Source organism: Coturnix japonica, chromosome 7, assembly GCF_001577835.2.
Source record: "Coturnix japonica isolate 7356 chromosome 7, Coturnix japonica 2.1, whole genome shotgun sequence".
Taxonomy (NCBI): Eukaryota; Metazoa; Chordata; class Aves; order Galliformes; family Phasianidae; genus Coturnix; species Coturnix japonica.
Window position 1 is genome coordinate 20,505,361 of NC_029522.1, and position 26,614 is coordinate 20,531,974.

At 41.1% G+C, this 26,614-nt stretch overlaps 1 protein-coding gene across 4 annotated transcripts in view; it reads left to right on the plus strand.

Moving 5' to 3' along the window:
- Positions 1-24,717, plus strand: part of HSPBAP1 (HSPB1 associated protein 1) — a 30,980-nt gene extending 6,263 nt beyond the window's left edge. Inside the window, exons 1-8 of one of the 4 annotated variants that reach the window (XM_015868679.2) lie at positions 1,114-1,332; positions 2,885-3,069; positions 8,690-8,874; positions 12,214-12,350; positions 15,404-15,575; positions 21,103-21,186; positions 23,801-23,911; positions 24,112-24,717. In XM_015868679.2, the coding sequence (XP_015724165.1) occupies positions 1,325-1,332; positions 2,885-3,069; positions 8,690-8,874; positions 12,214-12,350; positions 15,404-15,575; positions 21,103-21,186; positions 23,801-23,911; positions 24,112-24,675 (1,446 nt within the window). In that variant the 5' untranslated portion in view covers positions 1,114-1,324 and the 3' untranslated portion in view covers positions 24,676-24,717. Of the gene's footprint in view, positions 1-1,113; positions 1,333-2,883; positions 3,070-8,689; positions 8,875-12,213; positions 12,351-15,403; positions 15,576-21,102; positions 21,187-23,800; positions 23,912-24,111 lie in introns of those variants that run through there. The other 3 variants (XM_015868680.1, XM_015868677.2, XM_015868678.2) reach the window with 3 other exon arrangements.
- The last annotated feature ends 1,897 nt before the right edge of the window (positions 24,718-26,614 follow it).

The window sequence follows — 26,614 nt, forward strand, 5'->3', positions numbered from 1 at the left end:
TTAGAAAATAATTTTAATACCTCTCAATTAAATCACATATTTAAGCAGCAGGGTGTTTTGGCAGAAGCCAATTACCACTCACTAATGAACCCTCGTAGTTTGCTAAATGATTTTAAATGAATGAGAGTACATTTAGCTTCCTAACGATAATACATTTAACTTCTGAAACAACTTTGATCAAGTCCACTTTTCTTCAGGCTTCCTGCTGTGCCAAACTCTTTATTCCCAAACGCCACTCAGTTAATCTGAAAAATTGTTAATCAGAAACATAAAATTAGTTTTCCTTTCAGAAACACAAAGTCTACTGGAAAGTACTTAGCAAATTCGGCACTATTCTTTTAACTCCTCTCAGCACTGAAATCTGGCCGAGTATTTGACAACACTTCTATACCTTTATATGTGCTACTAAGTATCAGGTTTTGCCTAGGAATCGGTTGCTGTCAACTCCTGTTAATACTGAGAAACAGGAATCCAACTTGTGAGGTCTTTGTGAAGCTATGACAACAGTAACAAAGGAGAAGATTGTTATTATCATTTAAGATTACAAATGTTTCTGCTCATATCTCTTTCAAGAGATGCCTATCCTCAGATCTTCTCTTTAATCTTTTACCACTCCTACAGTATATCGTTCTTTCAGAAATCTGTGGTGATTGTCAGCAGAGTTGTCCACGTTTATTAAAGGATCTATTTGATGCAGTACATTATATTTACTTTTTATTGTGTGCCTTTTCAGTCCCAGGCATTTAAATATTCGTGACAAATATTGCGGGGAAAGAATTACATTTAACTGACTGTAGTTCTCACCAAGGAATACATAAAACTGAATCGAGACACTTAAAGATTCTTTCCACAAAATTGCCAAGAATCCCCATTTGCCTTTTCCAAAACAGTAATGTTTATTTATCTAATACTTTAAATTTGCTAAAATGTTTTGAATTCCAATGCTGATTATATGAGCAGTGTGTGTATTGAACGTGATTATTTTATATATATCAAGAAAAGACACACACTCATTTAACCACGACTATAGTACTGCTTGAAGATAGGAATGACTGTCATTCTGAGGTGGACTGTTTATGTTCATTTATTGTTTCTAACTTTTACAGGGAAATAGGTTTACAGCTGATTCTAATGTTGTGACATGACAAAAGCCTCCAGCTAACAGCCAGTATAGGAGAGACTATTTAGTCAAGTTGCATTATGGGTTTCTTTTCTATTCGGTGCTGATACAAACTCTCCCACTGTATACTCGCTGTGGTTAAAACCACACCTTCCAAAAACACTATTTGCCTGTGGAAATCACATTGGAAGGAAGCCACACAGAATGAACAGGTCAGTCTTTGAGCAACATCACTGTGAAAAAAACATGCCAACTTTGCCCTCTTCCCATGCCTGGCCCCAGCTCTCTGTGGCCACACCAGCACATGCACTTGGGCCTTCAGCTGTCTCTGGAGATGCTCCCACCACGTATGCTAACCTGTCACTTAGAGACCTGCAAATGCTCTTTCTGCAGGTGATGAAGACCATATGGCATGGACTGTGGTCTCTTGTGACCTCTTTATGTGTTGGTTGTTAGAGGTGCTGGAGCATGAGACTGAGGGCCAGGGGTTGGAGACATCTCTGTCACATCTGCCCTTGTCTCAAATGCCTCAAGGGACAGTGACTGCACCACCACCCTGGGCAGCCCGTTCTACATCTTGCCACTCTGAGAAGTCCTGTTATCCTGCCATTCACACATCTGTTAGATACAATCCTGAATAACTTTCCTAATGCCCCTTGTTCCCAGTGGGTCTTCTGCTGGAAAAGACTGCTGGGTTGCCCATGTGGGACTTATAAGCAAAGGGCAGAAATAGCACCAGGTGGCAATGTGATTTACTTGTTCTGTATTTGTTTAACCCGTTGCACGTGCCAGACCATAATTTGGCCTCTAAACAGAGTGAGCAGATTGGTTGGTTTGTTTTATGGGGAACTGGGTGTATTTAATCAGGATGTTAAATATTAGACATTATATGGGTACAAATTCTGGGTGAGTTAACTTTAATAGAGGTTAAGATAATGAATGGCTTTATTTTTTTAACGATCCGGATTTGTAGTCCACTGCTTCAGCTCTATGGAGCTGCTACATTATTTTGATTTTTAAACAGGTTTTCCTTCTCAATATGTCCCTAAAGGAAAGTTGTTCTAAAAGCGCTGAGTTTATTCAAGGTTGCTCGCATTTCAGCCTGACAGTTTCAATGGGGCATATAAATCTCCGAACAACAAAGGACTAAATTGAAATCTCAAATTAACATACTTCTTGGGTTGGCACAATTTTCCTTTTCTAAAATTGCATAGATGAAAAGAAATTTTAAAACACTTCAGAAATACCTGCTGCTTTTTGTTGCACTGCAATTTCTTGCTTTAAATTAAATGCATAGGAACCTGGCTTGCTATCTTTGACAATGCTCTACATTTCTTGGAAGGAATTCTGGACATAAAGATTGTTACTCATAAAATTTATGTTCTCTAAACTCTGGATGTTATTCATAAGTTTGCTTTTTATTGTAAGCCTAATTCTAAACCATTTGACTGCAGTGCTTTACTGCCCCAGATAGAAGTGAAATTGTAAGCATATGCCCATTCTGTTATTTATTTCTTTTACATTTTGAATGCCAGCACACTGCTTGAAACTGAAATGTAGCGTAGGAATATTCTTCCAGTATTTGCACTAGAAACGTTACATAGAAGTTTTAAATTTAATATGTGAAAAAAATCAACTATAATCAGAAAAAGTATTAGTTCTTAATGATTCCCATGCTGTGGGAGATAATAGGTAATACATCATGTATCATAAATCATTTATCTACAGCTGTGGTTGGTTTTGGCTTTTTTTCTTTTCCATAAGTGAAGATGTCAAGCCATTTACTCCTGAGAAAGCCAGGGAAATTGTGATGGCACTGCAACAACCTGCAGTCTTCTATAACATGGTTAGTGACTGGCCAGCCCTGCACTGGGATGTGAAACACCTTTCTGTGATGCTGGATGGAAAGACGATACAGTTTAGGATTGGAATGAAGACAATGACTTCAGGTGAGACTTGTGAAACATTTTCTCAAATTCTCTGCCTCTCTGCTATCACTGTTTATTCTCTAATGTGTTACTTTTCATCATAGTTTTTAATGTTTTGGTCAGTAAGTTTGGCCAACAGTGGAACTCTCCTGTGTGTTTACTCTTAGTAGGAAATCTGGTGGATAGCACTAACATACAAGAATCAACAGTCTCAGTTTCTTTTCCTTGCTATGCAGAATGTGTGTCCTGGTTTTTTACATGATTTAAACGCTCAGATGGACTGAATTTCTACATCCACAGACTTAGTGCATTAAAAAATTAGATGATTAAACAGCCTATCATTTTCTTTTTCACCCCTAAAGTGAAATACCTTCCTCCTAGAGGTTTGATAAGACTCTGAAAGATTTTGGCACTTTTAAGATCCTGTGATGAAAAATGTTACAGAAATCCAAATAAGGTCATCTGATGCCTGTAGAACACCTTCAGCTCTAAACCTTCATAGAATCACAAGGTTCAGATTAACTCAGAGATACAGAAGCATGCCAGAGCAGAAAAGCCAGTTTTACAGTTGATTTTAAATACCACAACTACCATCTTTGTAGCTATACAATACTAGTCATGATGTATGCATGGACAGAAGGAGTTTAAGACCAGGGTGGGAAGATACAGGAACCCCAAATAGCAGTCAGCCACTTTAGAGTTTATTCAGTGCTTATTTTAGACTCTATGTCCTTAGCCCTCCCAACCACAGGCCAAAATACAGCTTGTCCCCTGCTTTTTCCCTTTTCCATGAAATATCTTCTCTTTCTTTGATCTCTTTGGTTTTTTTTTCCCTAGGCTAATCAACCCACTTTTAAAACATGTTCAGTGTAAGTCAGGTTTTTTCTAGGCCCCTTCTAGCTATTATCTATTACTCTTCTAACCTCCCAACCTTCTTCAGTTGGACTACCTCTATCCTGGAGCACAGGGATTGCATAGAGACTCCAGAAGAGGCTCTGCCAGTTCCTATGGAAGTGGTTGGATTACATCATATTATATTACAACACTGTGAAATTTGCTTTCTTCACATCATGATGGTAATAATATTTCATGTTCAATTTTTGCAAGAGGAGTGATGAAACAGAAAGAAGTGTTAGAGGAGAAAGGCTTAGCATTTTAGGATTTCAAAGCATATTACCAGCTTGGATTAATGATCCCTGCATCAACCCTTGGGGAAGCAAGTGTTATTTATCCACATTCTATAGACATATGATAGCTGAATTGTAGAATTAATATGTTGGCACAAGTCTCTATCAGTGTCACTGTACCTCAGTGAGGTATCAGCCAGTTCTCACACAACACATTAGAGGCACTCTGCAGTTTCCAGTAGCGAAGAAGGTAGAGGTTGCATATATGTGACATTTGCCTTGACACCTTGTTAATGTACCTTAATTCCAATATGCTGAGCTCACTAGCACAGGTAAAAGAATAGTTTAGGTCTCAGACAGCATTGATTAGTAGGCATTTTTGAGTGACAGATGAGTGTTCCAACTGGGAAAGCTTCTGATGAGATTCATGGAGTTGTTGGTAGGTGACAGACTGTTGGTACCAGCTTAGTGGCTAAAACTCATTGCTTAAGAATAACACAGCCACTAAGGATATGGCTTACACCTGGAGTTATATCTTGAAACTGCATCTGTCCGTATTTTACGTTTTCCTAAAGGCATCGATTCCTGGTCAGCAATCAATTTGTCTCCAGGAACTTCCATTATTTGCTAATGTGAGCTAGAAGTGTCTTCAGGAAGATGGGTAAGGCTGTCAGGAATTATATTGTAACTGAATGCAACTTGTGTTGCTATAAAAGATTTGCATTGTAAGGTTATATTAGTGCAGCCATTAGCCAAACCACTTCAGAGTCTGAAATAATGTAATACATTTCATGTCCTACTGTCATTTTGAAAATGGTTGATCTCACTCTTGTGTAACAGTTTTTCAATGAGGGCCTCTCTTAATATTTGCTTGCTCTAACTTTTACAGATGAAACAGAGGCAGTGGTGTGGTTACATAAAGCTACAGCAGAATACAACTCAGAGTACACTGAATATTATATTGAATATACTCTGAATATTCCTTCTACGTTAATACTAAATTAATTGCCTTTGGACTAGAGTAGACACAGTTGGAAACGTGCAGAAGCAAACTGTTTCCTTCTAAGTTAATGCATTTTCATGTGACTGAAATGACTGCTTCAGAGTTTTTGAGATTCTTGGGTTCATCTGGAAAATCTGAAATAATTTGAAACTTCTTCCTATGACAATTTCTCATCTTTCTTTGGTAACACAACTGCAACTTGTTGGGAGAATCCTGAGCTGAAGGTTCCTTAACATAACAAAGTGAGACCTGAAGACGTGGCAACTCAGTGAGAACTGCTTGGATTTTGTATTTGCTTTTCTTGCTGATTTGGAACTTCTTCAGGCACACAGATGAAGAAGGTGTATTTGGCAGATGAAAAATGGAAAACATGGGAGCTAGCAGTATGTGTGAATTGTTTGCTTGAATTATTTATACGCACCTAAATGTAGGTGTTTGATAGTATTCTGTCTGATTGCACAACTTAAACAGAATGTGTCTGTGAGAGGAAAAAATGCAATCAGAGGATTAAAAATTGACAGGGATAAGATACCTCCAAAGAGAATACCAGCATTCATTGCAAGAGCAATAGAGGTGCAATTAATCAAGAAATCTGTACCTATTTAATTCCAGCCAGGCTAAAATATTTACTTTTCTGAGTCAGGCTAATGGGTGAGTAGCAGCTACTGAAGTTGAGTATCCGGCAGAGAAAATGCAGCAGTACATACCAACATCTACAAAGGAAGAAGATAGCTTCTTCAAAATGTGCTTTTTTTCCTACAGACTTCTAATTTTGACTATTTATCTAGTTGCATATTGAAATGAATACACAAAGAGTTTACTATGATGAAGCTGGAGAGAGCAAGATGCTGTCATGCTGATCAGCTCTGAGTCATGAGATCTCTGGAGGAAATTGTTTCTTACAGATGCTGTTGTGGAGCTGATCCTGCCAGATACACAGCTGGATAAAAAAGGGCTGTAACTTAAGACACCTGCACAAGGAGATTCACCACCAAGGACAGGTCAAGGACAGAGAAGGTGGCTATAGACTCCATCACTGAATAGAAAGCTGTGAGGATAGTAGAAATACTGTAGGCTGAGTAAATACAATGCGAAGCTGAGAATTAGATGTGGATGGTCAGTCTTTTGGTTTATGAGTGTGCCTGTGCTTTGTCATAATGCTAAATTGTTACTCTTGGCTTGGATTATTTGATTAAGTAATTTTAATTCCATGGCAGCTGTACATTTGGCTTTCTTTTAAGCTTAAAGAAACAGAGGAGACATTTCACTTTCATTTTTACTAGAGCCTTAGGATGTTTTCTAAAGCTACTACCTTTTCTCATACATTTTCCTCGATATTCTCTGCAAATACTCTCTCAGAGTAGAAAACAACTTGACATCTGTCAGGAGTAGACCTTAACTCCAGAGTGCAAAAAGCATTCTGCTCCCACCCTCATGCCTGCAGATGTAATAGTCATAGAATCACAGGATGGTTTGTCTTGGAAGGAACCATAAAAACCACCTCATTCCAACCCCCACGTGTTCCAGTGCCTCACCACCTTCATACTGAAGAATTTCTTCTTTATATCTAATCTAAATCTACCCTCTTTCACTTTAAAGCCTTGTTCTCTCCCTCTCCAGCTTTCCCGTAGGCCTCTTTTTTAGGTACTGGAAAGCCACTATGCAGTCTCCCCAGAGCCCCTGTTCCCTCAGCCTGTCTTCATAGGAGAGGTGATCAAGCTCTCTGATCATCCTTGTGGCCCTCTTCTGGACCTGCTCCAGCAGCTCTATATCCTTCTTGTGCTGGAACCCCAGGGCTGAACACAGTCCTCCTGATGGGATCTTACAAAGGCAGAGCAGAGGGGGGACTATTTATTTTTCCATAAGCACCTACACCTCAGTATAGAGCTAGCTCTAAATTAAACAAAGAACATTGCCTTGAAAAGCCTGTGTCCTGGAAGATAGTATTGCCATTCACAGTTGGATTTTTTGCAATAAAGCTCAGAGTGAAATACATTGGAAGCTAGAAAGAGCATATTTCTTGCTTTTAAAATACTTGCTCCTGAGTTATCTAGGAAAATAGGCAGTGTCTTGAGCACCCTTTGGTCTCATCAAAATAATATAGATATTGAGCCATCTTAATAGTGCTTGTATCTTGTATCTAATTTTTCCATCAGAACATCTTTTAGTAAAATGATGTGCATTGCATTAATGACTCAGTATCAGAGGAGAGCATTGAAGTGCAACATGGAGACAGAATCAGGCAGAGGGTTTTTTTGTTATTGTGGGTGATTTATATGTCTTGCATGCAGTTTTTAGGTTAGGGAGCCCTTATGCTGCAGAGACCTGAGTGACGTATGGCTGAACAGTGAGGCTTATCTGGCATTTTTTAGTTAATGAATTTGATAGCAAGGGGAAAGAAAACTGCTACCCAGGCTACTACAATGGAAAATGACAAAATGATGGTGATAAGCATTAGCAAAAGCTGTTTTCCCACCAAAAAAGAAGAAGAACAAATGCATGAGACTACGGGAATGGCTGTGATAACAAAATGAGAGCCGTAAAGAACTAAGAGCTGCTGCTGCTGCGCTACAGTGAAAGGATCCCATTTTTGAACAGCTCTGTGCAAGTTGCACAAGGTTAAACTGCAGCTCCATCATTGTCATTCACACAGGCTGCAGTCATTTTTATCCTCCATAGTGGTTATAGTACAGTAATTTTGTTAGTTTTTTAAAACGTTGGATAAGCCTCTTTGAAGCCGGCACAATTAGCAGCTGTGGGAAACGAAGATCTCAGATAACTAGAAGGAAAGCCTGCTGTGATGGAGGTTATCCTGCAGATCTTTCAAGTGACCCGACCATGAGCTGGAAGGCTGGATCAGGCAGCGTGACCAAAGCACAATGGGAGCAAAATACTGCCGGTAGTGCTGTTCTTTTGTCTGGCAAGGAACACCACATGATCATTTCTTCTGTCCCAAATGAAAAACAGATACACACAGCATTTTAAATGGATCATTGACATGCACATGGCTCCATACTTTGCTTCCTATGCATTGATGAGTTGATTTAGTCATGCTTTGAGTGGGAAAGGTAAAAATGAACGTGCCCATCTACAAAAAAACACAGAGAGAAAGAGTACGATATGCACTGCAATGTGCAATTGTGTACGCATTTGTAGCTCACATTTGAAAAGAGGGACCATGCAAAGGGCAGAGTTATTTAGGAGTCGTGGATGTATTATCGAGTTCCTGCACTTAACGGTGCCTTGCACATGAGCAGCAGTAACTACTGGTGAGCTTTTACCTCACAGCAACTTCAAGGTAACAAACCCACTTAAACCATAATGAAAAACCAATATTATCAGACACTAATTACGAGTTAGGAACCATTTTATTGACCAGAGTCAAGCCACCTATTTCTACTTTGGATTTCATGTTACATTTACCCAGGGCCAACGGAGAAACTACTTATTATTTTAACTGGTTTTCTGTTCAGTGTCTGTGTGATATCTGGTTTTTCTTTTGTTGTTCTAGTTCCCCAGTTTGAAACCAGCTGTAGCTACGTGAAGGCTACTCTTGAAGAGTTTTTGGCCTGGAGTAGTGGACAGCCTTCTTGTCTCTCTGGACCATTCAGTAGTTTTGAGTACTCCAGATATTGGGCTTACGCTGACTACAAATACATTGCCAGGATATTTGAAGACAAGGAGGAAGTTTTCCAGGTAAAGCATTCATATTATCTCCTACTACCTTAATCACTGCAAATTTTCTAGGGTAGCTTCTGATTCTCCTCCTGCAATTCCCTCTGACTATTTATAATTAAATTTTGAAGTAAAGCTATTGGCTCTCAGGCTAATATCACATGGCTACCAGTCAAAATCTTGTGTATCCCTGTAAGCTGAAGACCAGTATCAGATGTAACAAAACCAACTGTTGGATTGGCACCACTCCTCACAGTTCTGTGACTCAGAGAGCACTGAGTCATGTGCATGGGTGGTGGGTTGGTGGTTGGACTAGATGGTCTTAGTCATCTCTTCCAACCTTAATGATTCTATGATAATCTATACTAATTTCCAAATGTATTAGGACACCTAGCTGGAATATTTTCTTTTACTTTTTCTGTGGCTATCTGCTATTTAAATGTATTGGCTCATCTACATTCCCTCTACTACTGCTTGCAAGAGGGCAAAATTAAGGATAGCTACACAAAAGGTGCATTTTATTGAAAGATATGAAGAAAGAACATTAATTGAAGCCTTATTCATTTCTACACTTTCAGCTATGAAGATGGAATCATAATTTTCAGCAGAATTATTGGGATGACGGGGAATGCAAACTGATAAGCTCTTTCAATTAATTATTTCCTCAGAAAGCATTTCCCATGTTCTTTATATGTATTTTATTCTTTTATGCCAGCAAAATGGGTACTTTTCAGTGCTCGGACTTTTTTTCACACTGTCTCATTTCCCTTTATTATGTGGTTGGACCACGTTTGGGAAACAACTCCCGTCTTTTTTCCTATCCTTCCTGAATCATTCTGAACACATAACTGATACCAGATCTTATTCTTTAAGGTTATTTTGGAGCTCCAGGGATGTTTCAGGGCTCTTCAAATTTGAGTTTCAAATTCGTCTGTGGTTCTTCCTCAGCGTTCTCTTTCTGTCTGAATAGACAGCATTTTGCTGTGCTTTATGGCACAAAGCTCAGAAGACCTGGACAGCTCACTGCTTCAGTTGGTCAATAAAAACACACTGGAAGGAAGTAACTGCTTTCCTCCTTCCTGCTTTCCCTCTAAGTACAAAGTCAGGTCTCCAGGAATTGCATTTCTGTGCAGGTATAACACCACAACCTCATCACCTGGCCTATAACAGTACAATCTGTTGCTTGCTATTTTAAAATAGACAGACGTAATGGTTATGCCATGGATTTTTTTTAAAAGCAGAATCTGGGAAGAAAAAAAAATCGATGGCGTTATGCAAGCAAATATGGTGTGTGTCATCTGCCAGTTTCACAGGCATGGGAGTGAAATACATCAGTCAGTTCCAGACTCAATGATTTTGAAACACCGCTACACAATTTATATACCAGCCAAAAGAAGTCTTTGTAGAAATTCTCTTCCACTCTCGTGTGAGTTCGATGATAACCCCTTTCTTCATTTCAGATTTTATTTAGATTTACGTAAGGTGACTTGAAGGGGAAAAGAAGGCCAACTGCGCTGTTATTTATAGTGATTAATAGGGCCATTTAGAAGTTGTTTGAAAATTAGATTGCGCTGTTTATCATTTACAGTTGTGTGGGCTAAGGTAATGATTCCATTATTCTAATCTACGAGCAGTATCTAGCATCTTACATTTTTTGTTCAGTTGATATTTCATTACAGAGTTTGAGATATAAATCAGAAGCGAGATATATGCGTGAAGTTTAAATAGAAATGAGACCTTTTAAAGTGACATACGGGTACAGATTAACTTCATTATAAGCAGCAAATGAAATAAATATAATTCACGAGTAATGTGCCATCTGTTCCGGTTGGAACACCTTTGAGCACATTTCTTCTGGCTGTGGCTTTTTATTGTAGGAAAGGAGCCCACTGTGACGAGATTTCAGAAACCCGACCAGCTCCTTTTCAGCTCGTTGGTTAAAAACTGTTTTACCCACAATCACTTCAACTGTTTACTACAGCTGAGGCATTTTCAGAAAGTTCTTTTAAGTCAAGTATTGATTATGTGCGCTTTCTTTCCACTTAAATTGTAACAAAATACAAAAACTATTTAGGTGTGAGATTAAAGTGTAGAGACGGTATTACGCTTAACTTTATCACTGAGATACTCGTATTGGATTTTGAATTTTATGGCTGCTGAAATCTATAAGAGCAACTTTTTCTGTTTGATTTTTGCCGCTTGTGACAAATGTTTATGTCAGGTTTCTGCATGTTTTTCAAATGATATCCTTAAAATCGATAGCTCTGAAATTCAAGATCTTGAGCAACACCTAATTTTTGGGAAGGCTATCAGTCGTTTTCCTAATAGAGAGTCATGGTGAAGTTATCATTATAGTCACGTCTAGCTGTAGATCTTAATGAGGGATGGTCATCCACCCATCTGCAATCACCTGACCCACATGCTTAAATTAGGAGGCCAGACTTTTATTTTCTGTCTGGAGACAGTGGGATAAGAGAGGCTTCTCCAAGCGGTGACAGGGAATGCTTTGACAAGAGCAAGAACCAAGCTTGAAGTAGGTTCCTAAAGTTAGGTGGGATGAATGATCCTGAAAGTGCTTTTCTGAAACAGAACAAATATCGCTACCTTCCTTTTCAAGATGGAAAACCTAAGGCTTGGAGATGAAGTGATTTGCCTGAGACCATCAGGAAGCCAGGAAGTGAATCTCTTTTACATTCAGCACCTCCACGGCAGCAAAGGCAAGAGAAAAATATGTCCATTAAATGGTGAAGAGCATATGAAAACCAGTTTGCCACTGGGGCACTGATAGGATAAAGTCTGTGTTTCCAAAGCACATGGAGAAAGCTGATGCAGGAGCAGAGAGAAAGAAAGCTGATGTGCTGCCTGGATTATCAAGTTGTACTGAAAAAGGGATAGAGTTTTTTCCTTCCTATTACTAAGTGTCATATATGAGGATTTTTCAAACAGTACTTCTGAGCCTAGGTAGATGGTTAACATAGAGAATAGGAAAAATGAACCAAACAGCCATGTTTGAAAGGAAGGTAAAGAAGCCATGTGCGGCCACAAAGTAGCTAGGCAGTCCTTCTGTAGAACAGATGGGTAATGCAAGTTGTGAAAGGCCAGGAGGAGAAATGGAGACAAGGATCTGGGAGGCTGCATAGGGGGAAAAGAAGAAGTAAATTGGCAGAAGTGCTTCCAGAGAGGAGGATTTTGGAGGAAGGGGGCACAGGCCGTGCAGGCAGTAACACCCACTGAGGAGTAACAACTGAAGTAGTCAGAAGGGAACTGAGAGGTGGAGGGAGAGCACAGGAGACTGTGAGACCTGTGCAGAGGTTGTGAATCTGTGTAAAGCTTACAGAAATATCCTCTTCACTGCTGTAGGATGTAAGGTGGTCTGACTTTGGTTTCCCTGGAAGAAGTGGAAAAGAGAGCACGCTGTGGATTGGTTCGGAAGGAGCAAACACTCCCTGCCACTTGGACTCGTATGGCTGCAATTTGGTGCTGCAAATACAAGGAAGGTAACAAATAGATGCACATAGAGCAAATACCAGAAGTTGAGGAAAGTTCTATTGTGCTATGAATACTCGAGAGAAAAGCTAACTTCATTTCAGATCCTAATCATTTTAATTTTCTGAGCTCTGAGTAACTGAAGAGCATCAGAAATGATTTATAGGAAATGGCAGAATTTAGAGGTTTGGAGTTTGACCAGGACGTGAAGGTAAGATCAATTTTCTTCAGTCTGATGAAATTCTATCCCAGTCTGTGTGTTATCCAATACTGAACATTTTAATCTTCCTAATAGTTATGAATTTGTTTGGGAAGCCAGAATCAGGAGATAAAGAGTTAAAAAGCCCGGTAGCAAAATGGAAATAAACTACTTTAGACTTTACAACATTTCTCTGTGCAAGAGCTTCTAACAGGCTGCTACAGTTAATTTGAAGGGGGAACATCAGGATGGGAGCAGCCAGCGGTGAGCAAAGTTAAAAGGGACATTTAAGGCTCCAAACTCATTATGGGGACTTGGGGCTTTGCTTCTGTTTCTTTCTGCCTGTTTGCCCACTGTCTTTTTTATTCAGTGCTTTTTTTCTGCTGCCCTTCCAGACTGTCCTCCAGTATTTTTTCATTCTATTATTACTGAAGTAATTCTATAGTAACAAAGCTGCATGCATTTTTAAGGTGTGATTTAGTTTATAGTGGAAGGAAAAAAATGCCGGTGGGAATTTAATGTGATTAATTGCCCTGACATGTTTTATAAAACAATTAAGTCCCAGCTGCCATGTGATTAAGGTGCAGGACTGGCAGGCAGGCATCCTGTCTTGTTTTCTGGGTGCTGGCACTGACTGGCATTAAGGCCTGAGGCAAAGGAATGTGTCATCGTCTTATCTGTAAGCAGAGTAACTCACTCTCAAACCAGCTTTCACTCATGTTTGCAAATAGCCTTCAGGTCCTTGGTTGAATGTGCAGCAGAGACACTCTGGAAGCCCCTCGGCACTGCTCTTATTGCTGCAGCCAGTCCCCAGGACTTCTCATGGCATCAGTAAGTGTTATGTGTTGAAGTCCAGACACTAAAATGTATGTAGGAGCCAGAATTCTCAATGGAAACAGTGCGATTTACATGCCAAAATATCTCCTAAGGACCCACCTAAATACTGGGTGTACTACAGTAATCTAGTCCCAGTACCTGCCCTGCCCCTTTGATCTCTACCTTCAGGTGCTGAACTCCAGTCAGAGTTCTAGCATCACATTGCAGTTTTGTCTTCCTTGCAAGGGTGCTCCCACCCTCTCCTTGTTCCTTTCAGGGCCTGGAGAAACCTGCAGCCTTTGCGTGGCCTGAAAAGACAAAGTTGTTTTCCTCTTCATAGCAAAGCCTATAAATAGATGGCAAACTTCAGCGAGCGTGTGAATCCTGCACTTCTCCAGAGCAGAAAGAATCCCTTTTAAGACTCACAAACAAGACAGGCTTTGTAACAGAAAATAAGCTTATGCTGAACTTAAATAGATTTGCCTTTGCAGGAAAGCCAGGGACCACTCCTTAGCCTTTTGTTGCTATCTTGAATTTCCTCCTTGCATCCCTTGGGCTTCTTAATGTGTTGCTTCATGATATTGCTTTTTCATGAGCCTGCAGGATTAACCCATGAGCCTCCCAACCTCTTCTCTGCCCCTTTGAAGGCTCTGGCAGGGCTCAGGTTTCAGATGAACTACTGTGCATTTGCACCCAGCAAACCAAGAAATGTCAGCAGCTCACGGCACTTCCATTTGTGCCAATCTCTGCAGTTCTGGCTACCCTGCTGTTCCCTCTCCTTGTGCCATTTGGCTGCCTTTCTCCCATTTTCAGATGTGTGACTTAGAACTGCCAACCAAGGGCAGTATGCAAAGAGCAGAAATGAGCACCATGGAAAGGGACAAAAAGAAAAGACCGAGGCAGCATCTGAAACAAAGGAGAGCTGTGCACATTGCCCAGATGTGCTGCAAAGTCTCTTCTTTTCCATTGCTTAGTGCAAGGGTCACTGTTGCACTGAATTGTCTGGCACTTTTAAACACAGAAAACTTCCCCTTTGTTTATTCCTTTCTGGTTATTTCAATCAAGTGAAGCACAGCCATATAAAATTCCTTTTCCTAAATAACACGGAGCTGCTAAGACATTTATTTTATAGTACTCATAAATTTGGCACCACCAGTTCTAGCATATCTTTTTCCTCTCTGTGGTCTGGTCTATGTAAGTGACATGGAGCCATTAGTTCCTGGTGATAAGGAGATCTCTCCCTGCTCTGCATTGCATTGATCGGCTTCTTTGGGCATACGGAAAATGACCTGGAAGATGAGTGCCCATGTGAGCAGAATGACTCTGACCTGCTCATTTGGTCCTGCCAGGACTTCACCCCCACAGTCCAAACAAAAGCCATGTTTTCAGCATGTGGTACTGACAACACACACACAAAAACCCAGTAAATGAATATTTGAGGATGCTGAAACCAATGGATGTCTCTAGTTTTATTTTTGCCATTACCACATCCGTGACATAGGGAGCACAAAGGAGAGTTTTACTATGAATGAGGGTTTTGTGACTGTAGCCAAAGTTACGGACTGCACAAGCTGACAAGAAACAAAAGAATACATCCATACTCCTTTACTGCTGCCATTGTAAACAGCAATGCTCTCCCTTTACAACAAACACAGCAGTGAATGAAGGTATGTTGTCTCTAATGAAATTATTTTCTCTGACTTATAAGGCAGATTAAGGTGCTCTCTGAGCACCTGTAAGTGCTGCTTGTTGTTCTTTAGGAGGGAATAAGCAGGAACCAGATGGGAGAGCTTTCTGTTGTGTTCTCTATCTGCCTTTTAAAAATAATTGGTGAGAAGCTGTAAATCTTTTCAGTTGAAAAATTAAAAAGTGAAATACTTCAAAAACACTTTTAGTGGAGAGCCTATAAGCACTGCCTGTGTTCTCACTGCGTAGGAGATTCACACAACAAGGCAGATTTATGTTTTATTGAAAACCTTGCTGCTGCCTTTAGTTCTTTGCTGTAACTGACAGGCACTGAATACATTTCCATCCTCTTTCTATTTTCAGGAAAAGATGGCACCTCTTCCCACCTGGTGACACCAGCTTCCTTTATCCCACCAGGATCCCTTATGAGGAATCCAGCGTATTCAGCAAAGTCAACATTGCCAACCCTGATCTGAAACGCTTTCCTGAGTTTAGGAACACAACAGCCCACGTGGTTACGCTCAGTCCAGGACAGGTACCATTCCCATATGGACTTTATATATATTATTACTTAAAAAACCTCAGTAAATGATTGAACTGGCTAACTAAAGGCTGTGAAAATGCAGATTCCCTCCCCTTCCATTTTGTGCTCAGCTTTGATACACAGCTCTCTCAGCATGGCAAGTTTCTTTGCTCACAGCAACTTTACAAGGCTTTTTGTGCAAAACCCACAAACAGTTGGAGAGTGAGTTCAGTAACTGCTTTGTTCCATTACGATTCTTACAACCACCTTCAATTTGTTGTAAAATTTTTCTTCAATGACACTGTAACCTGTCTACTCTGAAATCAATACATTGCATAAAATGTTTTTGATTAATGAGCATGGAGAGGCAGCTAAGGAACTTATATTTGATAGCTAAGAATAACCTTCACCAGGGAACACTGGCCCAACTTGTTGCTTTAATAGTAGGGCATTATAATGATGATACTTGCATTTAAAGCACACACCATCCAGAGGTTTTATGGTGCTTTACAAGGATGTGAGGCTATTACTAACCCTGTTTTACTGAGAAGGTTCAGTTACAGTGCCTGACTTTGAGTCACACAGTCAGCAGTAAGAGAGGACGGAGGACTCGTAATTCCTAGTCTCACACTGTAGCTGGCATCCTTTATTTAATGAACACGGTCTGTATTTAGAGTGAATTACCGTTTTCTTTTGTTCAGCAGTACACAGCCTTGTAAAGCATTCCCGTGCATCTCAAACTGCCAAGCTTTTCTAAAGGAATTTTGCACTGTGCATTGCTCCTAGCATCTTTTCACCATACTTCTGCCAGATGTTGTCACCTCCTCTGATTCACCAGCTCAGCTCTTTATGCAAGCACTCCCTCACCCCTAGCTGGCAAAGCCAGCTGCCTTCAGCACTTGGAAGAATGGCTTTTCACTAATCCAGATAACTTTGATCTGACAAACACTCCTGTGAGCTGGGGAAGTGGCAAACAAGAGAGTGGTTCCAGTGAGAGGATGTTGTCTATCATCTGGTAACAATATGTTCTGCTTCTGGTACAGCTGCAAGTGGAAGGGAATCTTTGACAAACTGGCACTGTGTGCACTACAGCTCCTAGTCATGCTCGTGAAGCAAAATGATTTAGCATTGCCATCTGCACTTTGTTAAAGTAATAATATTTGGTAATTTAAAGCATGAAGGATACGCTTTTAGTATTGATAAAAACACCACATCCATTCAGCACTGCATTATCTGTGATCCCCAATGCTATTTCAATACAAAATCTCCTTTAGAGTGATCAAGTACAGTAGCGAACCTTTAATATGATCTTAATTTTAATCAGGCTTAAAGCAGTCAAAAAGAAGTCTTTCTAGGATTGAAGATCTTGAGCCAGCCCAGTAACACAAGTTGTCTGTATTGCCACAAAGAAGGAGATGCTATTTGGATTTCTGGGGAGAAAATGATGTATCAGCATCATCCGTTCTGACAGTGCCTTTTGGATGATGCTATAACCTCATCCAGCAGCTTATGGGGCAGCCGGCAGGAGACTGCTCCTGCTCAATGGAAAGGATTGATGTATAAGATCTCCTTTGTTAAGGAGTGAGAGGATCCTAAACAACAACCTCGATGCAAGCTTTGCAGTTGGTTTCATGTCAGTACAGTTGCTTTAAAATTTGTGCTTTCTTATTTATCAGCTTTATGTTGTGGTAGTTTATAGCATCTCCACTCCTTCCTAGACAGCATGCAGAACATTTTGGATTGGATACTGGAACAATGTAAGCTTGAAAACATAAAGACAGAGGTGTCTTAGGTATTCAGGAGAGCAGCTCCATGTAGGGAGACTGCAGCTTCGAATGCCAAAAACTTCATGTGTTTAATGCCACCTTCTGGTCGCTTTTTGCTACAAGCCATTTTTCTGCACCCGTTTAAGACATCAAAGCAGAATTCCTTTGTATTACATTGTACCAGTGCACAATGTGTATTTCGATTGCATCCTTTGTGCCTTTTCACTGCCTTCACTGTACCATTCAGCTTACAAGTTTAAAAGTCAGCTGTGACTTTAGGTTTTATCAGGGTTCATTCTCTCCTCAACCAGTGGCTGTGGGATGAACTTCCACAGTGGTATTAATGCAACTTTTGGTTGTACATTAAAGATTATTCTCAATACAAATGATGACAGTATTTAGATAACTTATTTCAATAGGCAGCTGAGCAGTTCTGGAGTTGGCAGCCATACACAACTATATCCACAAAGTTACCAGCTCAAGTGTACTATAGGAGTTTATTGTAAACATTTGGATATGGTCACCTATCATCACAGAAACTGTGGAATTAGACTAATAAGTTCTGCCCCAAAGCACTGGTATTTTAATTGATAAACCCCACAATCACTTTAGGCTACGTAAGCCACTAACTAGGTTTGGATCCACAGCTACAGCCATCACTAAGTTCCCACAAGCAGCAGCATGGTTTCTCTTGCCATTCTCCCACTGCAGCCTCACACCAGGGGATGCTGCCCAGCAGTCAGAGCACACAGGAATGTCAGCACACCTCCGACTGCCCATCAGCCCTGGGCAAGCACAAATCTTTGTGAGGTCCTATGCATTTTGTGGTGGTTCTCTTTCAATGCCAGGTTTGCAAATGGCTCCGTAATTTGTTTGTTTCCCCCTCCCTCATCTTTTTCCTTCCATCACACACACACTTTGATGCTCCCTTTTCTTGGGCATTTACCCAAATATCTTTTTTTTTTTTTTTTTTTAAATGCAGAGGAATTTCTTGGTAAAATATTTCACTTCAGGGGCTGCGCTGCTTTTTCTGAAGCAATTCCACCTTTGCCCTACCTTTGCACTGTATCAAGTTAATCACATCCATTGAGAATTTAAACCTGTTCTGTTCTCTGTGCTGTACAAGGCTGCAGCATTGCTGCACTTACTCTTTTGATTCCCCCTACCCCCCTCCCAGAGTCTAGAATTTCATTTTTATCTTTCCTGATATTTCTGGCCCACTTTAGCCTCATCTGCTATATTTGCCTATCGCTAGCCTAAATATTAGAATTATCTGATTGGTCGCTATTTAGATTGGTATCTTCCCAACCCACAGAGCTCAGTACACTCTGCAGAAAGCAGACGGATGCTTGATTTTCCCTGAGCTTGGGATGATTCTGTTCTGCTTTTGCACCTTCCATTTTCCCCTGGGAAATGTCTGCTGCATTGGGGTTTTTTTTGTTAGTATCTTTCCTTATTTCAGTGCGGTTGCAAATGTAGTTAAATCTCTGCCCTATATTCATGAATATGGAAGTCTGCTTTGTTTTGTTGGCGAATGGATATCTGATGGGTTGTTTGTTAGTGCCTTCCCCCCCATCCCCCTTCATGCTAGAAGAATCCTACTCTGCTTCTCTCTGCTGGGTTATTGTTCTGTCTTTGCCAGTTCAGCTGCTCTCACAGCTGTATTTTTGCTTTTAATCACTTTTTCCCATTTCTTCATCTTCCTTAAAATTTCAGCCTCTTTGCATTCTGATAATCTCTATCTTCTTATTGCCATAAACTTTAAAAGGAAGGAGCCAGTCATTTGAAATCGGCACTTACTGTAGAAACAACACCACATTCTAATGTACAGCAATGTTTTCCAGGCTTCATCATTACAACCTGTCACTTGGATAGCACCTAGACTCCTTTAACTGTGGGTGTAGTGTAAGAATCCCTATTAAAGAGATGAGTCTTTGTTTTTCGTATGATTCTGCAGTCAAAATGTGGGCAAACACTTGCTAACACCATCCAATTGCAGCTAATGCTACTCCACTTTTGATTGAAGGTGTAGGCTTGTGTGAGAAAAGCACTACTCTGAAACTTGTTCTGGGTAAAAATAAAAGTCCTGGGTTTGCTTCAGTCTGCACAGGGATTCATACACTTTTAGATGTATCATCCAGAAGGACAAGGTTAGTAGGTGGTGATGGGTTGGTGGTTGGACTTGGTGAACTTAGTGGTCTTTTCCAACCCTAATTATTCTATAAGAATCAGACTGATATTTGTTGAACTGCAGCTTTCCATAATCCTATCTGCAACACATATTTCTGAGCTCCATACTCATGTATGGTTTTTAAGTGAGTGCAGACAATGCCTGCCAACCTATTTTCTGCTAGTCACCCTTTCAGCACTGACTTCTTAGTGTGTCTTTGGGTGGGCTGCCTTTGCAACGCTCACCTCTGTAGCTAAATCCTGCTTTGGTAGAGGGGACATTTCAGCAAAGTGTTCCAGATAAGCAGGTATCACAGTAAGCAGTGCAGTCCATTGGTTTGTTAATTCAGACAGCTAATTGCTTTTGATGCTTGCAACCACATCTCTAATTAAGCAAAGCATTTCATTTGTTCTACAGCCTGGACCTTGCCACCAGTGGCACGATTGATTTTCCCCTTTCTCTCAATTCCTTCCTTCTCCATTTTATATGCTATACTGGATTAAAATACAATTTACAAACAGTTTTGACCTTTGGATACTCTGTGCTTTTATTTTTTCTTCCTCTGCTTGACTTAAATTGAAACCTGTGGAGAGCATTCCTGCCAGCGGCCCACAGCTGTCCTCTAAACACTTACAGGACTGGGGCCCACAGGCACCGTTCCCTTCACAGGCATTTTGTCATTAGCCATGTTTTGGTGCAATAAAGCACGGGGCTCCCTAGCCAGCAGAGCATTCTTTTCAGTAATTTGTGCCTAGCAAGAAAAAATAATGGGCTGTGATTCAGATACAGATCATTGCTTCAGTTTCCCCATTCTCAAGTATTTTTATCCATCCCTGACCATTTTCTTCCCCTGTCAAAAAACATCTTTTATGCCTTTCTTGATAGCTCTATGTTAATCTAATGTTCAGCAATCTGAAATGCTTGTACTATATCATCAAAACAACATTAATGCCTTTGTACCATAAAAGCCATGGGTAAGAATCAATTTTATGTCACAGCTATCATCCTGATATAGCTGTAAAGCTCTGATCTAAACTAGATTGTCATGATTTCTGGGACACTCTCCTTAAAAGCCTATCTACTGAAAGCGACAAGTTTAATACAGGTAATTATTTACTGGAATTGGAGCTGCACGTTGTTAATCACCTAGATTAGCATTAGGATACCTACTTTTGGGGGAAGCCAGCTGGCAGCCCTTCTAAAGGAAGCAGGAAGCTCCTCTGTTGGAGAGACTACAAAAGAACACTCACTTGGCTGAGCCTTTCCCCAAAGCCCTGCACCACAGCTATACCAGCTGCCATCCCTTAGTACAGCTGGACCTCACTTATCTTGAGCTGTTAAAAGGTTATTGTCCTGCTTCATATGGAAGACTGGACAAGAGGCAGTTCAAGGCCATGCCCACTTCTTATATGACAGTAATGACAGTAAGAGGGGGGGCAATTAAGTCTTGGGGAAGGGCTGTTTAGAAGAAATAACTATCACCTCCCACCACCTAACTCTGTTCCTTGCCTCATTCTGCCCCTACATCCCACACCACCTTGATTAAAACACCTGAGCTTATTTCAGCCTTCATCTAGTACTAACACACTGTCTCTGATTCCAGGTCCTGCTTGTTCCCAGGCACTGGTGGCACTACGTGGAATCCATCGACCCCATCACTGTCAGCATAAACTCTTGGATAGAACTGGTATTTTCCTTTCTTAATCACAGTGCTGATGTATTTTCATTCATGCATACATTATAAGTCAGAACGCTGACAAATAATCCTGTCCCAGATCTCATGAGCCAATTTGAGTGATTTCAGTGTGCTAAGTTACAATTACATTGTTTCTTTCATCCTCAGGGATGCCAGAAAACTTTGCAGATTTGCATATTCTACTGGCATCAATTGTCAGCCTCCACTAAATACAGCTACGCTTTGCTAGAGGCAAATCTGAGTCAAGTATTTTTTTAGAGAAAGGAGGAGGGAGAAATAAATCTCTAACAAAAAATAGAGCTGAGAATGACCTGGACAGAGGAGTGATGCCACTTAAACTGTGTTTCAGCAGCATAGAATCTTCAGGTACCAAGGACACATAAAGCGCTTAGTCCCTTGCCTGTCTGATTCAGCCTTATAGGCTTTGCTGTATTCAGTGCTGGTGAGGTAAGAGTCTTTGTGGTTAGAGCTTTCCCTCAAGAGCCTTCCAGGGCTCCAGATCTGAAGGCCAGTTCAGTAGAAGATATATGCAACCTCAATCAGGCAAACAGTTCAACACACGCTAAACTTGTCACATCTGATTTCTCATGGACTAACCAGCATAGCGACAAATACAGGATGACAAACACCAGCTTCAGCTCAAGCACATGCTTACATGCAAAACTAATTCAGAATTAGAAATAGAAAGATGGTGGCAGAGGATGTCTGAATTTTCATTTCTGATAGTTTTGATTTGCCCAGAGTTGGATTTTTTTTTCCATGTATTTAATTAATTTTCTTTTCCCTAGGCTCCAATTTTTTCTCGCTCATGTCACCTAGTACATGGGATGGCTCCAGGGATATCACCTCAAAGCTACAGCAGGCTTTCCAATTCAAATTGCTCCATCATTAATCCTAGTTTAATATTGAAAAAGGCCCTTTGAAATGGCCCGTGAAAGCCGCCTCGCTAAAATGCTTATTGCATTATTTTTTTCCGCACCTTTATTGGACTGAAAATCTTGAGGGAGATGAACACATGCATCCAGCTGCTGTTCAAAAACTACAGAATACATTTCTCATACCAGCTTCAAACCAAACCTTCGCAAAGCAGAGGCAAACTTGGGTGTTTTTTTCCAATGGGGTAATTTTCCATCTGAGACTGGATACTTGCAGAGACAGCCGGCCCACAGCCCACACTGAGCTCGTACAGTCAGACTGTAATCTAGTGCCAGAGAAAGCACCAACAATATTACTGCACAACCATTCGAGCCTGCCTTAAATCTGGCAACTTGGGAGGTAACTTAGAAGAACTGGCTGGGTGCCCTATGCTCAGAAAGACCCTGATGTCAACACACACGTGTGCCCTAAGCTGCGCCTCACACAGCCCAAACTCCGTGGCCTTTCTGGTCATAAAAGTCTTGCTGAGATCCTGTTGGTGACAACAAGAGTTGTGTGCAGAATGACATAATGAGCAGAGGAGTGTTGGGTTTTGCTCATGAGTAACCTCCACACCCAAAAAGATGATATGAAAAGCAATCAAACAGCTGCAACCTTGGTGAAGGGTCCTTACTGGTGCTGTCCCTACAGATGATGGTAGTGCCATTAGGTGTTGGGTAATCTACCTATAGACAATTCTGACATAGATGCTGAGAGACAACACCAAGAATGTTTTCGGTTACCAAACAAGCAGTCCTTGCTTGCAGCTGTTACCAGCTGCTTTCATACTGACAGATGTGAATCATGCCAACATTTACAGTCCTAGCAAGACCATTAATTATACTGGCAGGCCTTTAGAGGAGAACTTGATTTCAGCTGGATGTGAGCTGCTCAAAGCACTCCATGCTTCCTAACACACTCTAATGCAATCACTACAGCCCTGTTATCCATGTGACCAGGATAAATCCCATGAGTGCAACACTGTAAAATAACTTCCACGTGTAGATAAAAATCAACATCTTGGGGACTCATTATGTAAGACAATTAATAAATAAAGCATCCTCGGCTATCCCAAATTCTACTCAGGACTCCCCAGATGAATTACTGCCTTCAACACTCATACTAGCAAGGTACATGGATTGCTTGACATGTTCCCTGAAGCCACAATTAGGCAGTGCCGTGTTGTCTGTTGACTAGGTTACATCTTTCTTCCTAAACCTGTATGCCTAAGCATCTCAACAGAACCAAATTCATGTATCCGCTCCTAGACATCTGTCACTGAAGTCACTGAACTCAATCTTGTTCAGTCTTACCTCCCTTCACATACAACACCACCACAGCTAAATGTGCAAGTAAAAAAAGAGATCTTATTTCTGCCATCCTAACTGGTACCCAGCTTTCCAATGGGATGATGGAGGAAGTGAAGGTCTGAAACAAAATGCCAGCTAACTTAATTTTTAATTTGAGCTGTTATAGGAAATATGTTTTTGCTTCTGCTGATGTTTGAAGCTGCAGCAATATATTAACTTCTGTTACTATCATGTGATACAGCATTTGGTTAAGCCTGAGCCTGACATGAGCATGGCTGTGAGACTAAGGCCATCCATTTGGTTCTTCCTGCCCTCTTCCAACACCCTGTAGAGATCCCAGTGCTGACCTGCCTGTAACACTCTCTGCTCTCTTGAGGCAGGATGCAGATCATGAAGCCCGTGTAGAAGAAGCAATAACCAGAACACTGGTATGTGCCTTAAAATCAGCAGAAGGTTCCAGTGACGGAGATCCCTGGCTAAATCCCACTGAGGTAAGTGCTCTCCTGCTCTTACAACAGTGGTAGCACAGAATTACTGACATTTTGCTTAACTCTGCATTTCTGCAAAAATGAAAAAAGAATTCTAAGTTCCTTCCCCTTGTGCAGGGATAACAATCCACAGGAGGTAATCACACAACACTGAACTGAAACATTCTCCCTTTTAACTGAGTGCATTTGGGGTGTTTCCTTAGGTTGAGGCAACATCCCACGAAATCAATCTTCAGTACCTGAATCAAGCAGTGGCTGCATATTTCAACTGTCCAAAGGCAAACGTGTACAAGCAGGAACACCCCAGCAGCAGTGGAGCAGAGCAAGAGACAAGAGTCTCATGCAAGAGGAGGAAAAGGCAAGTTAGCTCTGAGCCAGAGGACTGTCCATTACTAAACCACGACCACGAGTTCAGCTCTTCAACATTTAAAGCAGAAAAGTTACAGAAAATACCTTTTGGGCCTCATCTTATTCAAGTTTTACCACAGTCTCGAGAATCAAGTTCTGTGGGTGCAGGTGCAGTTGCAAGTGACAATAAAGATCTTCTCCATGAAAATGAAGGAGGACATTTTGGTAAATTACACTGCACCAGGAAGCAGTTGGTAATGAGTAATGACTGCAGAACGCCTGCAAATCAAATGGATTCAGACAGTAGTCGCAATGCCTCGCAGGCAGCCCTTTCCACCAATGATTTGCTGGACTGCCTGGTTAATCCACATGTCGTCAGGTTAGTGGCTCAGCTGCTCTTGGAGAGAGCAGGAGTTTAGTGCCTGAGCACTTCAGTCTTGAAATAAAGAAGTCAAATTTCAGCCTTGTTCTGGGTGCTTAATAATAGAGTGTTTTATTTTCAGTGCTTTTTAAGATACAAACTCAGGTAACGGTTAAGGGGCAGAATGAAGCTGGAGCTAAAAGAATAACTGGTTCATAAGGGGTGGGGAGAGAAAGGTGCAAGTAATCAAAGTAATCAGAGTTTCTTGTTGTTGCAGAAAGAGTATCACAGTTATAATTCCACCTTGTTGCATGGATGGGATCTTTAGTACTTTGTCCAATACCAAGCATCTGCACATCTTAAACACTATGCTTTTCATGTTTACATTAACGTGCCAAACAGTCTCCATGAGGTCACGCCACCACAACACTACCAAAATTTAAGAAGCAGTTCTGTTGATACATGTTTGTATGTTGGCATTGCTGAGCCAAAAGGATTCAAAATGGGCTAGGAAATGCTTTGGTCACACCTGCTGCCTTTAGTGGCTCACCAGGCTCATAGGGAGCAGGCTGTCAAATAAGGCACACCATTTAGGTACACTGGCAAGCCTCAAAAGAGACATGCAATAAAGACACCCCCCTTCAGACCCATCATTACACTTGTTTCTTTCTGACCACAGAGTAGGGCCCAGAAATTGCTGCTGCTGAGACCATCTGCACAGGGAACAGGGCTACAAATATTGTTTTAATTCACTAAGCAAAGGCAGCCTTGCAGTGCAATAGGCTTTTGTATCTGTAAGGGATGTATGTGAGGGAGGAAAAGCAGTAAGGAGGAAGAGAAGAGGAGAGCAGCAGCACCTTTCCTATACATAAGATGTAAGCTTGCTTAGCTTAACTCCCATACAGCAGAGATGATTTTAATACATCCATACACCTCAGTATCTACACCAACCATTTCCTCTCTCGGCATTCAGAGTGACACCCTTGTAAAGGCTCACAAAACATTTCAAAGGTCTCTGCTCTGAACAAATACCTTCTGTCTGGAGAAAGTTGCATTTTATGCCTGTCCAGGTGCAGACCATGATTTAAGAGCCAGGCTGCGGCCAGAAACCATTAGCAAAGGGGACAAGGAGAAGAGAGCAAGGCTGTTTATGATGCGAGGCAAAAGCACCAGAAGGACTTTATGTCTCAGAGGTATAATATAAAATCACACTCATATACTCAGCACACAGAGGTAGAAAGAGAAATGACCACAAATTTAGCAAGTCACGTATGGCAAACAGCCCACAGGCCAATAAGAGAAATTTATAGCTCTGACCAGATTCACAGGATACTGAATGCCATGATTTCTGACTCCATCTCTAAATTCATGGCCACTCTGTGGAGAAGCTTGGACAAGTTTCTACATATTCATAGTGTTAAAAATAAATGATTTCTGACCTCTTCGGTGACAGCCCGGCTGAAAAGAGAGCAGGAAACTCAGCCCTCAGCAGCTGCAAGGAAACTGCTTTGCTTCAGAGTTACCAAGAAAACTTTCTCCCCTAGGAAGCATTCCCTGCTCTCTTTCAGCAATGGGCATTGCAACAGCTGAGCAAGTGGGGACCTATGGCCATCACTGGGGTGGTTACAGAAGTGCTATGCTCCTCATCTCTGCTACTGACCGACAGTACAAGATTGGCACCACGTGGCTGAATGTGGAGGATAAAGCCATACAGCAGCACAGGTGCCTGGCCAAGCACTGCATTAGGCCTGTGTGGTCATCCCCTACACCTGCAGGCTGCTCCACCGCCCAATGCAAACCCCTCCTCCAACATTCCTATTTGTCAGCGCTCTGCTCTGGCTCCCTTTGCTCTGCAGAACAGCTCAATTGCAGAGCTGTGACATATGTTACAATACAGCACTAGCCATAAACTCACATTTGCACCGACAACAAACTTGGCACCTTGATGGGGCAGAGTGAATCGCTCTGCAATACCAAGTACCCTTCAGAAATAAAAG